This window comes from Macaca mulatta, chromosome 11, assembly GCF_049350105.2.
Source record: "Macaca mulatta isolate MMU2019108-1 chromosome 11, T2T-MMU8v2.0, whole genome shotgun sequence".
NCBI lineage: Eukaryota > Metazoa > Chordata > Mammalia > Primates > Cercopithecidae > Macaca > Macaca mulatta.
Window position 1 is genome coordinate 64,773,776 of NC_133416.1, and position 13,903 is coordinate 64,787,678.

Consider the following 13,903-nt stretch of genomic DNA (forward strand, 5'->3'; position numbering starts at 1 on the left):
TCTCAGCCCACCAGCTAAAAGAAACGGAATCCAGTATTCCCCCAGGCTTCCTGGGAAAGCTGTCTTCTTCCTGGAGGGAAGGAAGAGTACAGCAGAGTCCTGGGAAAGTGAAGAAAGTGACCAGCTCTCCAGTCTAGAGGGGGAGTGAAAAAGGGGTGGATGAATAGAGGTTGTTGCCAGTTTGGGAGATTCCTGTCTTGGCTGAGGAAGTCTTTTGGCTGGTGGAAAAACCTGGCTTGATGTGGCCCTAGGGAAGTGAGTTGAATTGGGCAGAGACTGCTTGATGTGGGAAGCAGAGCAGAGCTTTTTTTTTTTTTCCTGAGAGTTTTTAACTCTATTTGAACCATACACACTTGACACTACCACCACCTCAAGCCATTTTTTAAAAAATGTATTCGTTTCCCATTCTGCACCAGCCTCCATATCCCTGTTTGTGGAAAGAGAAAAATCAGAGGCACTTACCAATGACCAACTGAGAGCAGGTTGTGGGGGTCACAGGAGGTAACAATCTAGAAAGAGGCAGATGAGGGAGGGGATTGAAATAGTTTAGTACCCGGATTTGTTTATTTTTTAAAACCAATGCTTTTTTTTTTACTATGACTCTTCCCATCCCACATTGTTCCTCAAAGGCCCTTCTACCATAAGGATTCAAAAAATTGCCGCCCTCCCCCCCGAATCCCCATATACCCACCAACACTTCACCCACCCATCCACCACCAGCTCCCCGGAGCTGCTACGCAGCTGGCTGGGAAAGAAAAGGGAGAGTGCTCCGCCGGGAGCGGGGAGCGAGAAGGGTGGCGTCTCCAGGGATTTAACCTCCTACCCTCAGTTCCATGACGCCACCCCCTCCCTCCAAAGACTGGAACAGCGCCTCCATTTTTGTTTTGGGGAGGAAGGGCAGGGGCTTGCGGATAGAAGGGGGTCAAAGGAACGGTGATTATCACCTGTGAGGGGAAAGAGGGTGCTGTCCTCCCTCCTTCCCTTTCCCTCAGCCTGCACCCCCTGCAACCCCCAACCTTTCGGGGTCTCCCCCCCCCTTGTTGCTAAGGCCCGGACCGTCATCCCAGCAACAGCCTCAGTCATGTGACCGGCAATGGCGGCGCTGACGAGAGGTAGGTGAGCCCGGCGCCCCCCACACCCACCGCGCGCCCCCCAGGCCCCGCTCGCACCCCTCACACGCCCCTCGCTCCCCCGGCGCCCCCTCCTCCACCTCCCCTCCCCGCGCGCGGCTCCGGGTTCCCCGCTCCGTGCCCGGCCGATCATCTTTCTAGCACCCTCCAGCCTTGGCCTCCATTCGGGGTTTCTGAGGGCTGCGATCGGGGCCGACATGCATCCCCGCCCGGCAATGGGGATCCGGGGGCTTTGGCGAGTGAGGGATGTGGGGAGTTGGTTCCGGGTCGGGTCTTGGAGGAGGCCGTGGGGGTAGGGCGGGAGCTGCCTCAGTGGATGCCCCCAGGGACCCTTGCCCTTCCGGGCTGTCCCTCCCTCTGGCCTCTATCTAGAGGGAGAGACTGTCCCTTGTCCGGCCTGGGTTCCCACAGAGGAATCACAGACCCACCCTAAACTGTGGCCCCGCCTCCCTTTTCTGTGCCAGCAGGACTTGGAGCTAGGACACCTAGGTCCTGGGTCCCCTGTGATGGGGAGGGGGGTGTTGCAGCGCAGATACACTGTATGGGCTGAGACTCTAGGGTTCCATTTTCACTTTATGAATCTCGAGGTGCATCTGGCCTTGGGGGACGATGATGGAGGCATGAAGGGACAGCTGCTCCTTTTTGGATCAGTCATTGAATGGAGGTCACACTAATGGCCCTTCTTTCTGTTTGAGCTGCATTTGGAAGTGTTGTGGGTACAGCCTGGTAGCCCAATGCGACCAGGCTCAGGGGAAACATCAGGCCCCTCCAGCTGAGCCCTTGTGTGAGCCCCGCCCCTCCCTAAATGCCAGACTTGGGAGCTGACAGACAGCCCTGCCTGTGCTGGGTTTAAAAGGTGACAATGAGAACTTTGTTATTGCAGGGGCTGCTGCCACTTTGTTCACATCCTTAACAGACTTCAGCAGAAGGGACTGAGTTAGCTCTCAAGGAAGGCTCCCTGGCAATAGGGGCTGAATTATTTGGGAACGTGGAGCAGGGGAGGAGTTGGAGAGCATAGGAAATATTCCGGTCCATGTGATCTGAGGGAGGTGGCAAGAAGACCTCCACCTGTGTGGGCGTTTTCTTTCCTGACATCTTTTATGTGTGCCCTAGGCTTTCTTGGGGGCCTCAGAGCTGGGGAAGAAAGGAGGAAGGTTAGCATGTTCCTTCTTGAGCAACTTGGGGAGAAGCTGATGATGGAATTCTGCAGAGGAGAGAGGAGATGGAAGTGGAGTTTTTATTTCTGGGTTGGCTGAGGGAAATGGTAACATTTGCCATCATAACTTTTTACCCTTCCCCTATTCCCAGTCCTGGTCAGCTGAGTGGAAATAGAAGGATTTCTGCTGCCATCATCTTCCATGGGCTTCCCAGGTATCTCTCCCACAAGGGATCCTCAATTTTCACCCTTAAGCTGGTTTCCTTCATTCCATGTTACCATTCTCAGTAACCTATACCCAGGTTTCTGTCTCTGTTCCATGGGCTGCTGGGTTGGGGGCCATGGGAATTGGGAGAAGGGGTTTCTCACTTTCCTTCCTTTTTTTCCGCCCTACCAGCTCACACGACCTACAAGTAGGGAGCAGGGAAAAAAGAGTGAGCCTGCATGCCAATTCTAAGCTCTTCAGGATCAAAGTAAGCAAAAAGGAGGGGCAAAAAGTCTCCCTCCCCTTTAAAGAGCCCATTTTCCCCCCAGAAGTGGGAGGGGCAAATTGTTTCTATGATCTGGGAGAAATGACAGGAGAAACAAGACTGATACTTGGCTTAGATGATAATACAGCTCTGGAAACTTTTTTGCTCTTCAGTGGGCGCTGGGTTTGGAAGATAAGGGGAGAGAGAATATGAATTTGGGGGAAGGGTTGGGGATTAGGCTTTGAGAAAACAGAGGTAATAGAGGGTTTGGAAGGAACCTGAAGTAGGAGGCACTGATACTTGTCAAATGGGGACCCCCCACCCTGAGTCCCTTTCACCCTGGGGGCAGTGTCGTTCGTCCTGTCCAGAATGGCAGCCTGTGGAGGCACCTGCAAGAACAAAGTGACTGTCTCCAAGCCTGTGTGGGACTTCCTGAGCAAAGAGACCCCAGCCCGGCTGGCCCGGCTTCGGGAGGAGCATCGTGTGTCCATCCTCATAGATGGCGAGACTTCTGACATCTATGTTCTCCAGCTTTCCCCACAGGGCCCTCCCCCGGCCCCTCCCAATGGGCTCTACCTAGCCCGGAAGGCTCTTAAGGGGCTGCTAAAAGAGGCAGAGAAAGAGCTGAAGAAAGCTCAGAGGCAGGGGGAGCTGATGGGCTGCCTGGCTCTGGGGGGTGGAGGGGAGCACCCTGAGATGCACCGCGCAGGCCCACCCCCTCTCCGAGCAGCCCCACTTCTGCCCCCAGGGGCTCGGGGGCTCCCCCCTCCTCCTCCCCCCCTGCCCCCACCTCTTCCTCCTCGCCTTCGGGAGGAGGCAGAAGAGCAGGAGAGCACCTGCCCCATCTGTCTGGGGGAGATCCAGAATGCCAAGACATTGGAGAAGTGCCGGCATTCATTCTGCGAGGGCTGCATCACCCGGGCTCTGCAGGTGAAAAAGGCCTGCCCCATGTGCGGCCGCTTCTATGGGCAGCTGGTGGGCAACCAGCCCCAGAATGGGCGGATGCTGGTCTCTAAGGACGCCACCCTCCTACTACCCAGCTATGAGAAGTATGGCACCATTGTCATCCAGTACGTCTTCCCGCCCGGTGTCCAGGGGGTAAGAAGACCATGGCCCACCCTTACCCTTTGGCTCTCCCCAGGCTCTGACCTAGGAAAACCGGGTGAGGGTGAGTGTGCTTGTTAGATGTGAGACAGTCTTGCTGTCTTCCACTATGCCCTCTTACTCAGTGCCCTAGACCTAGGAGGTCCCTGTGAGGCCCAGCTTTTCCATCCCTGTGATCCCAAGGCACATGTGAAAATCAGATATGAGCTAGGAAAAAAAAGCAAGTCAGATACGAGAAGAAGGAATTGCATATTACTTCCTTGATGAACACAAATACTGTGCTGACATCTTGGCAGAGGTAAATTCTGTGGAGGTGGTGGCTTAGGGGCAGGGAGGCACAATAGGAAGAGATCTGACCAACCCAACAGAGCCAGGAACATCACTTGGTAAAAACGGGAGTGGTCAAGGCCTATAGGTGTCTTCCTGCTGGACAAAGAGTAATGTGCAATTCTGGCTGCAGAGGGTTGAAGAAGCTGCAGAGAAGACTGATGGAAAATGGAACAGGTTAGACAGTGGCAGAAACATTAGGAATATTTTCAGGTTAAGGGAAGGCTGAAAGATAGATTATTCTGTCTTCACATTTCTGCTGAGTTGTCTGGAGTATAGGGACCAGCTACCTTCCATCACTTCTGAGAATCTATTTGTTGCTGAATGGAGACTTGAGGGATTGAGACAGCAGAAAAAACCTCTTAACACGTAAAGATTATGCTCTGAAACAGGCTCTTGCTGCCGAGGCCATATAATCTCTCCTTCTGTGGAAAGCTGTCAGCCTGTTGCTGCCCTATCCGCATTAGCTGGGGATGCTCAGACAGAGACTGGCCTGGATGATGCTTCACTGGTATCTGGGCCTTAGGATGCCTGGCTGCTCACTGCCCACTATGCTTCACCTTCCTCCTAGGCTGAACACCCAAACCCAGGAGTTCGGTATCCTGGCACCACACGGGTGGCCTACCTCCCGGACTGCCCTGAGGGCAACAAGGTGCTGACCCTGTTCCGCAAGGCGTTTGACCAGCGTCTCACCTTCACTATCGGCACGTCCATGACCACAGGGAGACCGAATGTCATCACCTGGAATGACATCCACCACAAGACCAGCTGCACAGGGGGACCCCAGCTGTGCGACCCCTCTTCACTTCCTTTCCCTTGGCTCCTCCCCTTTCCTCCATTTCCACTGAGGGACCCACCAACCCCTTGCTCTGGGAGCCTCCTAACTGGAGAGGACCACTTCCAAACTGTTCAGCCGTCTCAGTTTCTCCTACATTCAACCTGGTCCTGGTGTGCCCAGCTTAGCCTACAAAAATAAGCAGAATTGGGCTAAGTTATCTTGGGTTTGGAGGTGTCCTCCCTTAGGGGAGGTGGGGAGGTATCTGAGTCACCTAGAATAAGGGTGAGCATGGGGATAATAGCAAGTTCCAACAGCTAACAACCCTCACCCTCATTTCTCTTTGCTCCCAGGTTTGGGTACCCAGACCCTACCTACCTGACCCGGGTGCAAGAGGAGCTGAGAGCGAAGGGTATCACAGATGACTGAAGGACATCGCCTTTGCCAAGGCCCCTGCTGTCCACCTCTACTAGGACCCAGCAGAAGCCTCTTTCTCCTCTCTGCCCCCCGCCCCCCACAACACACCTGTAGGGGACCTGTCTGACTGGGAAGGGCGTTCTGAGAGGGAGGGGGCAATCCCTTCCCCCATCCCCCACCGGCCAAGTGTTTCAATGCAGTGTGAGCCACTCCCTTCTGGCAGAGGCCGACCTCCAAGGCTCTGTTCTCCACTCCCGGTGTACATATACTCCCCGTTTCCCTGCCCCTCCAATGCCCTTGGCTTTTTCTGGTGTGCTGTGCTCCATGACCAAGCAGAGAAAGGACCTAGGGTGGGGAAGGGAGGGTCTCTTGATTCCCAACTGCCCCCACATACTGCTTCACCGCTGAACTTAGGGTGCTGGAGAGGAGGAATTGGGCTGATATGAGCTCCCCACCACCCCCCATGGAGCCGGCTGTGTGTGTTCATCAGATACAGTTCTCCCTTAACCTTGTCCTTTCTTTCCTGTGTCCCAGTCTCCGTCAGTCTGTCTTTCTCCGCTCTTCTCTGACCCCTGTGAGGAACCTCCTTACCCTGTTCTGGAATCGCTGCCAGACTGTAGCTTTTAATTTAATAAAAATAAAGTAAAATATGCAACTCTTCATGCCACACCCGTTCTTTTCCAGGGACTGGGTGGGGGTGGGGTGGGGAGAGGGACCTGCTGGAAAGGGGAGAGGGGGTGATAGGGAGATCCCTGTGTGCCCTCCCAGTCCCTCTGCCTCCTGAGGACCTGGGGAACGGGATGCACCAGCGGGCTTTGTAGTAATACTGCGAAACCCTGGGCCACACTTCGATGTTGGAATTAGTATTAAGAGGGTGTTTTTTTGTTGTTCAACCATCGTTGTAGAGAAAAGAACAACCCTACCCCCTTTGCGAAGTTTGGCTGGGGTGGGAGTGGGGGCGGAGCCGGGCAGGGGGCGGATTCCACAGCAGCAACTCCCTGGACGAGAGCAGGCCTCAAAGCCCCCCAGCTTCCGTGCCCCCTCGACCCTGAAACGTGGAGCTGAGTGGGGGTTCAGTATGAAGCCCCCGGACCGCCCCGCCCCTGGCCGCACTGACCGGATACTGGGGGTCATGGGGAGCATGCTGCGCGCATGCGCCCTCCCCGGGCAGGAGGGGGTAAGAATGGGGGCCCGTGGTGGGGTCGGGGGTCTTTCGGGGCCTTCAGGAGGGCTGCACCCACAACTCAATTTATCCGAAAACGAGTTCTGCGGGGCAGTCGCAGGAATACATGAGTTCCATTACGAGGGCCTTAGCCCCGTTCTGGGCGACCTTTTTATAATAATGTAGATTTTGACAGGTGGGAGAAGGGGAAAGGGGAGGTCAGGGCTGCCTAGGAAGGGGGGTTCCTTACAGTGGTTCTGTCCCCGCAGCCCCCGAGGAGAAGCCCCCTAGGGTCGGGGGATACCGAGCCAGAGTCTGAACGTACGGAGGGAGATCACAGAAGGGACCGCGAAGATGAGGTCCTCGCCTGGGCTCTGCAGCCCGGTAAGAAGCTGGGGGTGGGGTGGGGCAGTTTGCTATCCTGCGCCAAGTGGCGAATTCAAAAATATTCTGCTTTTATTAGCATAAAGTTCGCATCTAATTTGCATGAGACCCATTTAATCGCAGAGACCTCCACTCTTCTCGCCCTCGAGTCCAATGTGTGTCCCCCATCCCAGCCGGTACCGAGCCCCCGCAGGCAGAGTGTCCCCGCGCCCCACCCCTGGCCCCTCGCCAGCCCGGGCTCCAGGACTTCGCCTTAATTGGCGATTAGTCTTAGCTGGAGTCCCGGGGCCTGGAGGAAAGAAGGGTTCTGAGAGAGGGCGGCATCTGGGTTGTGTTCACCCACAAAAGGCTCCCCATACACGCACCCCGTACCGGGGGTCCTCTGTCCACGCGGCCGGGGACAACCCCAAACCCAGAACATCTTCGCACAGGCCAAGGCCCCATCCACCGAGTGCTCCTTCACCTCAGAGGCCAAGGGAAGACCTGGGCAGACCCTGCCGACAGGCTGAACCCCGACCCCAGCGCTCCAAAGAGCCCGCGATGCGGGAGGGAGGGGGACCCCGGGGCGGGGGAGCCCAGGCTGGGGAGGGAAAAAAGCGCTGGGGACGTGGAGTGGGAACGTGGTGGTGCCTGGGGGAGGGGCGATCCGGGCGGGAACCCGGCGCAGGCAGGAGGGGGAACGCGATGGAGAGGGCGGAGCTGGGCCGCAGAGGCCCCGCCCCGTGGCGGCCCCGCGGCCAGGCCTGTTATTCAGCTCGCCGCTCCGCTGGGACCCGCACAGCGCCAGTAGCTCGGGGGTCGGCTCTCGCCTCCTCCCCGGCCCGGGCCTAGAGCCACCCCCAACCAGAGGCCGGAGACAGCTGGAGCCGCTGCCGCATCCCGGCCCAGCCTCCCCTACCATCCCTCCCACTTCCACTGGACATCTGGACCCTGGGCCCCCGCACCGACAGGGTTCCGGAAACCCTCCCCGCCCAGCCCGGCGGCCGGGCCCTGCGCCTCCCTCTCTCTAGAGACCCCCAGCCCGCCTCAAGACTAGACTTCCGCCTACCCCTGGACACCTCCACCCGGTCCCCTCCCTCCCCCACTCCCACAGCCTGGACCGGGGTAGGAGGGAGGGGGGGTGTGCGCCCAGCGCCGTCCCCGCCCCGCCCCCCGTGAGTCCCCCTGCATGGCCGGCCCGGGTGGGGGACGCGGGGGGGCCCGGGCGCCATGCGGGGGGGGCACAAAGGGGGTCGCTGTGCCTGTCCCCGTGTGATCCGAAAAGTGCTGGCAAAATGCGGCTGCTGCTTCGCCCGGGGGGGACGTGGTGAGTGCCAGGTCGAAAGGGCCCAGTGTTGAGTGGGGGGCGGGCTGGGGGTTCAGGGCATCTGTTTGCCCTGGCCCTTGGGATTTAGGGTTGGAGACTGTATGCGTTTTCCAGCAAAGTGGTTTCTTAAGTGATCCCTAAGGTCCCTTCTGCCTCCAAATTTATGTTAGTTCAAGTTATGGAAATTGGGGAAGGGGCAGGGAACTCATCTCTTTCCCTTAGTCAAATGGGTTTGAGAAAAAACCATCCACAATCCCCTTAGGCCTAGAACCGATTATCTTTCCTCAAACCTTTTGCTAAGAATCTACTTCTGAAGAGGGACAGGGGAATGGAGGAATGAGAATGAGGTGGTTCTACAAGGGGCTTTATAAGGAATCACAGCTCTTCTGTCCCTGAGCCCAGGCCATAGATAACCCTGATGGACCCTCCTCACTGGCCTCCTCTATTGGATCTACGCATGTGTTGGGGAGGTGGGCTGCAGGTCTTTTCTTTTTATAGTGATTACTGCAATTGGTGGAGGAGGGGACTGGGAGTGGCAGATGGACCCAGCTCATCCTCCCCCCTTCCCAGAGAATGGTCTGTACCCATTGAAAGGGGGAGGGTTGTGGGAGAGCAGATGGCCACCCCCAGCTTCCAGTGTCTGCCCAGATGGCTGCCCCCACCCCCATATCTATGCTATGCTCAGGATATGGGGAACCTCCACATGTAACTGGGGGTTCCAGGTCTGGAGAGCCAGGTGTTTACCTTACTGTGCTTTCTCCCAGGGGTGCCCTGGTGAAATTTTCTATCCTGGGGGCAGCTCAAATGAGGATGGCAAGAGAGTGAGCCCTTGGAGAGAGAGGCTGAGCATCATGGAGAGAAGACCCTGGGAGTTCCCTGGGGACCCTGAGTCTGGAGCTGGGGCAAGGTCTATCACCTCCTCTCTTTTTCCTCCCATTAGAATCCTATTCCATTGCTGGCAGTGAGGGGAGTATATCAGCTTCTGCTGCCTCCGGTCTGGCTGCCCCCTCTGGCCCCAGCTCTGGCCTCAGCTCTGGCCCCTGTTCCCCAGGCCCCCCAGGGCCCGTCAGTGGCCTGAGGAGATGGTTGGATCATTCCAAACACTGTCTCAGTGTGGAAACTGAGGCAGACAGTCGTCAGGCGGGACTATATGAGGTGAGCAGGGAATGGCACCAAAGCATGTGGGGATATCTATGAAGGACACTGGCAGAGAGGGCAGGTTGGGGCTACCCAGCTACTGTCCCTGACCTCTGACACTTGATTTCTGGCCCCCAGAACTGGATGTTGGAGCCAGCTCTAGCCACAGGAGAGGAGCTGCCGGAACTGACCTTGCTGACCACATTGTTGGACAGCCCTGGAGATAAGACGCAGGTGTGAGGACAGGCTCTGGGGAGGCTCCTTTCACTCAAGGGGCATTCATTTGCTCACCCTAGGATGTTCTTTCCTTCCAGCCACCTGAAGAGGAGGCTTTGTCCCAAGCCCCTGAGAGTGAGGCGGAACAGAAGAAGAAGGCTCTGGAAAGGAGTATGTAAGTGTCCACAGCCCTTCCCTGCAGTTGCACAACTTCCAGAAGACTGTCCCTCACATTTTAGATGGAATTTCCTCCAAGGTTGGCTATGATGATGAAGGGGAGGAGGGAGGAACGGGTTGAACCAAGGATGAGCTCCGACACTGAAGTGGGGGCCTCCTCCTGCTTTCATCCTAGGTACGTCCTGAGTGAACTGGTAGAAACAGAGAAAATGTACGTGGATGACTTGGGGCAGATTGTGGAGGTAGCTCCCTTTACCCCTTCCCAGCCCCTTCTGCCTGCCTTTCCATCTGCCCAGGGCTATTTTCAGGAGGTGCCTGGGTGCTCCTCTGTCTCACCTCTCAAGTCTCCCCACTCCTGGACCTTCCTACTCTGGGGGCAGGGCGGCTCCCACCAGGGAGGGGGAGGTGGAACACACCCTGGATATGTGTACAGGAGCACCATTAAGGTGGGGAGGGGGCCACCACATGCTCATGACCCAATCTCAACTTTCCCACAGGGTTACATGGCCACCATGGCTGCTCAGGGGGTCCCCGAAAGTCTTCGAGGCCGTGACAGGATTGTGTTTGGGAACATCCAGCAAATCTATGAGTGGCACCGAGAGTGAGTGGTGGAACCCTGACAGCTAGTTGCTGGGGAGGGGCCCTCATCTGGTTGTCCCTGTATCCCAATATCAGCCCACTGCGACTTAAGGAATGTTTGGAGAAGTTTTGTAGGGCACACTACCAGGCAGACAGCTCGAAATTGCAGGGAGTGGGCGAGGTGGGGGTTCTGAAATGTATTTGACCTGCCCTTCTCTACCAACCCCTCCAGCTATTTCTTGCAAGAGCTACAGCGGTGTTTGAAAGATCCTGATTGGCTGGCTCAGCTATTCATCAAACACGTGAGGCTTGAGGGGGCGGGGCTTAGGAATGGGCTGGGATTCTCTGGAGATGTGTCCTCCCTCCTTGCCCACCCTACTCTCTCTTAAACATTACCCCTGTTAGGAGCGCCGGCTGCATATGTATGTGGTGTACTGTCAGAATAAGCCCAAGTCAGAGCATGTGGTGTCAGAGTTTGGGGACAGCTACTTTGAGGTCAGTGGCTAAGATGTCTTGGTGGGAAGGAGGACAGAACTGGGACTTTCCAGGCTGCATAACCACCCTGTCCCTGTCCCCAGGAGCTCCGGCAGCAGCTGGGGCACCGCCTGCAGCTGAACGACCTCCTCATCAAACCTGTGCAGCGGATCATGAAATACCAGCTGCTGCTCAAGGTCAGGACCCCCTTTTTCCTGGGGGCACAGCTGGCTGGCACAGCCGTTTCATCATTCATCACCCCAGGGTTCTTAAGGCTTCCCCAGACTTCCTGAGGGCCCTCACTGGTGTCCTCAGGGGAGGATGTGAGAGCTTCTAAGGGTGTCCTCACGACCTCCCTGAGCATTTCTTCTCTCTGTCTTAGGATTTTCTCAAGTATTACAATAGAGCTGGGATGGATACTGCGGAGCTAGAGGTGAGGACCCCCAGATCTTCCAGGACACACCATGTGCTCCTTATCCTCCTAGTCTATCATGGGTTCCCCCAGCCCCTTGGGTGGTTTACAGCTGTCTGGTTTTTAGGGGGAGGCTGTTTGGGGTTGAGACACCGTCTGAAGAGGCAACTGGCTGAGGAGGCCTCTTTCCCAATAATGACTCTCTTCGCCCAACAATGTGCCTCCCTCACCTGTGTCCCAGCAAGCTGTGGAGGTCATGTGCTTTGTGCCCAAGCGCTGCAACGATATGATGACGCTGGGGAGATTGCGGGGATTTGAGGTACGGAGATAGGGCAAGAAACTGGAGGCCCGATGCTCTTCTGCCCCAGCGCTAGCACTCTGGAAGTCCTTATGGGGAGTTGTCTTCTCCTGGGGCTGACCCCATGGTTGGTTGGTTGGTTGAGCATGTCAGGCGAGGAAGGGAGGAGCAGAGAATTGCCCTTTTTCTTGTTCTTTTTCCAAAGCCACTATCCCTTTCGTTTCAGGGCAAACTGACTGCTCAGGGGAAGCTCTTGGGCCAGGACACTTTCTGGGTCATCGAGCCTGAGGCTGGGGGGCTGCTGTCTTCTCGAGGTCGAGAGAGGCGCGTGTTCCTCTTTGAGCAAATCATCATCTTCAGTGAAGCCCTGGGAGGAGGAGTGAGAGGTGGAACACAGCCTGGATATGTATACAAGAGCAGCATTAAGGTGAGAAGGGGGCCACGAGAGAGGGCTTGGACAGAGAAGGCATGAAGCCTCTGAGAGGATGTCTCAGAGGAGCCAGAGAGGGTCTGAGGAATCTGGGGGCTGTCTCCTATCTGCCAATTCAGGTGAGCTGCCTGGGACTGGAGGGGAACCTCCAAGGTGACCCTTGCCGCTTTGCACTGACCTCCAGAGGGCCAGAGGGTGGGATCCAGCGCTATGTCCTGCAGGCTGCAGACCCTGCTATCAGTCAGGCCTGGATCAAGCATGTGGCTCAGATCTTGGAAAGCCAACGGGACTTCCTCAACGGTGAAGCTTTCATCCTTTCTCCCTGATGGGCTCCGTCAGCCCCTTGACCTCCTGAATCCCTCCCTCACTGCCCAGTCTCCAGTACCTACCCTCTGACCATGGCCCATCCCCTTTTCTACTGCTAGCTCAAAATTTGATAGAATCCCCTAAAACCCCAAGCAATTTACATTGGCTGACAGGGAGGGAGGGCAAAGTAGGAGAATGATACAGGCCCTAGGGAAGAGACCTGTCTCTGCAGTAACCCTCCTGTTCCTCTCTTTGCTCCAGCATTGCAGTCACCCATTGAGTACCAGAGACGGGAGAGCCAGACCAACAGCCTGGGGCGGCCAGGAGGGCCTGGAGTGGGGAGCCCTGGGAGAATTCGGCTTGGAGATCAGGCCCAGGGCAGCACTCACACACCCATCAATGGCTCTCTCCCCTCCCTGCTGCTGTCACCCAAAGGGGAGGTAGCCAGAGCCCCCTTGCCCCTGGATAAACAGGTATGATGAAGAGAGCTCCCTCATTGTAGGCATAAAAAGGGGAGAGCCTCTCTTGTTTTGGGACCCCAAGCTCGCTCCCCATATCATTCCTTTTTTCTGGTCCTTCCTACTTCCCATCCCTTACCCTTCTCCCCTCTATTTTAACTCTGGAGAAGCTGATAGTCTCAGACAGTCTAAGATATCTGGCAAGAGGAGGTGGCTTGGCTAGGGACTTAAACTGAAAAGAGAGAAGTGAGGGTAGATTTCTGGCCTTTTTAATCCTCTGACTTGAATCTTTTCTTCAGGCCCTCAGTGACATCCCTCAGGCTCCCCATGACTCTCCTCCAGTCTCTCCAACTCCAAACACCCCTCCCTGCCAAGCCAGACTTGCCAAGCTGGATGAAGATGAGCTGTAACTGGTGAAAACCATGGGGGTGGTGCTGACTCAGCTGCCTATTCCCCAAGAAGCTTCAGGGCAGTCCTTCTGGCACTGCTCCAGAATTCTTCCTTCTTGGTGTGTCTGGAGGAAGGGTGGGCAAGGCTGGGAGGGATATCAACTTGGAGGAGAGCACCTAGACCCAAGGACTTTTTTCTGCCCAAGGAAAACAGTTTCCTTCAGCTCCCACCCCTATGCATGCATCATGGTTCCCCCAAAAGGAGGACATGTGGGTGGGTGGGAGGGCTGGGGCAAGGGCCAGATAGAAATTATTGGTTTCGTTTTTTAATTTTGTTTTTCCTGTTTTCTGAGAATAAAGGTTTTGTTATATCACTGAGGCTGCTGTCTTGGCAGAGGGAAGGGGAGGCCGTAGTCGGGGTAGGTGGGGTGAAGTGATATGGAAGAGACCAGTTGGCCCCAGCCATTGGAGGAGGGGGTCTGGTGAAAGGAGAAGGGGACAGGGTGTAAGATAAAAGATGTTGCTATCTTTATCCCTCAACTGCAGTTGCAGCAGTTGAGGGACAAAGACTGAGGCATGGAACCACTGGAAAGCCCTAGATTCTTCTTCTTCTTCTTTTTTTTTTTTTTTTTTTTTTGTAGAGTTAGGGTCTCATTATGTTGCCCAGGCTGGTCTTGAACTCCTGGGCTCAAGTGGTCCACCTGTCTTGCCCTCCCAAAGTGCTGGGATTATAGCCATGAGCCATTGCACCTGGCCAGCCCTAGATTCTTGATGTATCATCTTTACCCAGCCCTTC

The 13,903-nt window shown here is 56.0% G+C and overlaps 2 protein-coding genes across 16 annotated transcripts; both read left to right on the forward strand.

The window, feature by feature from the left end:
- Window positions 1–1,077: 1,077 nt before the first annotated feature.
- Window positions 1,078–6,039, forward strand: DTX3 (deltex E3 ubiquitin ligase 3). 4 transcript variants are annotated; one of them, XM_015152135.3, is made up of 6 exons: window positions 1,078–1,112; window positions 2,439–2,501; window positions 2,684–2,759; window positions 3,106–3,854; window positions 4,759–4,976; window positions 5,316–6,039. In XM_015152135.3, coding segments are annotated over exons 3-6 (1,044 nt in total). In that variant the 5' UTR covers window positions 1,078–1,112; window positions 2,439–2,501; window positions 2,684–2,758; the 3' UTR covers window positions 5,392–6,039. The 4 variants fall into 4 exon arrangements, with proteins under 4 accessions (XP_015007621.1, XP_015007619.1, XP_028685509.1 ...); XM_015152133.3 differs by having other exon boundaries at window positions 3,125–3,854; XM_028829676.2 differs by lacking the exon at window positions 5,316–6,039 and having other exon boundaries at window positions 4,759–5,306.
- Window positions 6,040–6,175: 136 nt separating this feature from the next.
- On the forward strand, window positions 6,176–13,481 carry ARHGEF25 (Rho guanine nucleotide exchange factor 25). Of its 12 annotated transcripts, none has more exons than XM_077954649.1 (17): window positions 6,538–6,556; window positions 6,811–6,925; window positions 8,996–9,138; window positions 9,283–9,386; window positions 9,507–9,602; window positions 9,683–9,759; window positions 9,937–10,003; window positions 10,259–10,362; window positions 10,573–10,642; window positions 10,746–10,835; window positions 10,919–11,011; window positions 11,197–11,247; window positions 11,468–11,545; window positions 11,751–11,951; window positions 12,074–12,254; window positions 12,522–12,733; window positions 13,018–13,481. In XM_077954649.1, exons 5-17 carry the CDS (start codon window positions 9,513–9,515, stop codon window positions 13,126–13,128), a joined length of 1,425 nt encoding a protein of 474 aa, XP_077810775.1. In that variant the 5' UTR covers window positions 6,538–6,556; window positions 6,811–6,925; window positions 8,996–9,138; window positions 9,283–9,386; window positions 9,507–9,512; the 3' UTR covers window positions 13,129–13,481. The 12 variants fall into 12 exon arrangements, with proteins under 12 accessions (XP_015007610.1, XP_015007613.2, XP_077810767.1 ...); XM_077954646.1 differs by lacking the exons at window positions 6,538–6,556; window positions 6,811–6,925 and adding exons at window positions 8,104–8,231; window positions 8,634–8,701; XM_015152124.3 differs by lacking the exon at window positions 8,996–9,138 and having other exon boundaries at window positions 6,176–6,556; window positions 9,172–9,386.
- The last annotated feature ends 422 nt before the right edge of the window (window positions 13,482–13,903 follow it).

Excerpts from the sequence above, each read along its gene's own strand:
- DTX3 (XM_028829674.2), top strand. The coding sequence starts at position 2,731 with ATGCCAATTCTAAGCTCTTCAGGATCAAA. Across the intron at positions 2,760-3,124 it reads CTAAGCTCTTCAGGATCAAA|AATGGCAGCCTGTGGAGGCA; the intron begins GTAAGCAAAAAG and ends CGTCCTGTCCAG. Across the intron at positions 3,855-4,758 it reads TCCCGCCCGGTGTCCAGGGG|GCTGAACACCCAAACCCAGG; the intron begins GTAAGAAGACCA and ends CCTTCCTCCTAG.
- ARHGEF25 (XM_015152124.3), top strand. The coding sequence starts at position 6,458 with ATGAAGCCCCCGGACCGCCCCGCCCCTGGCCGCACTGACCGGATACTG. Across the intron at positions 6,557-6,810 it reads CCCTCCCCGGGCAGGAGGGG|CCCCCGAGGAGAAGCCCCCT; the intron begins GTAAGAATGGGG and ends CTGTCCCCGCAG. Across the intron at positions 10,363-10,572 it reads ATCTATGAGTGGCACCGAGA|CTATTTCTTGCAAGAGCTAC; the intron begins GTGAGTGGTGGA and ends CAACCCCTCCAG.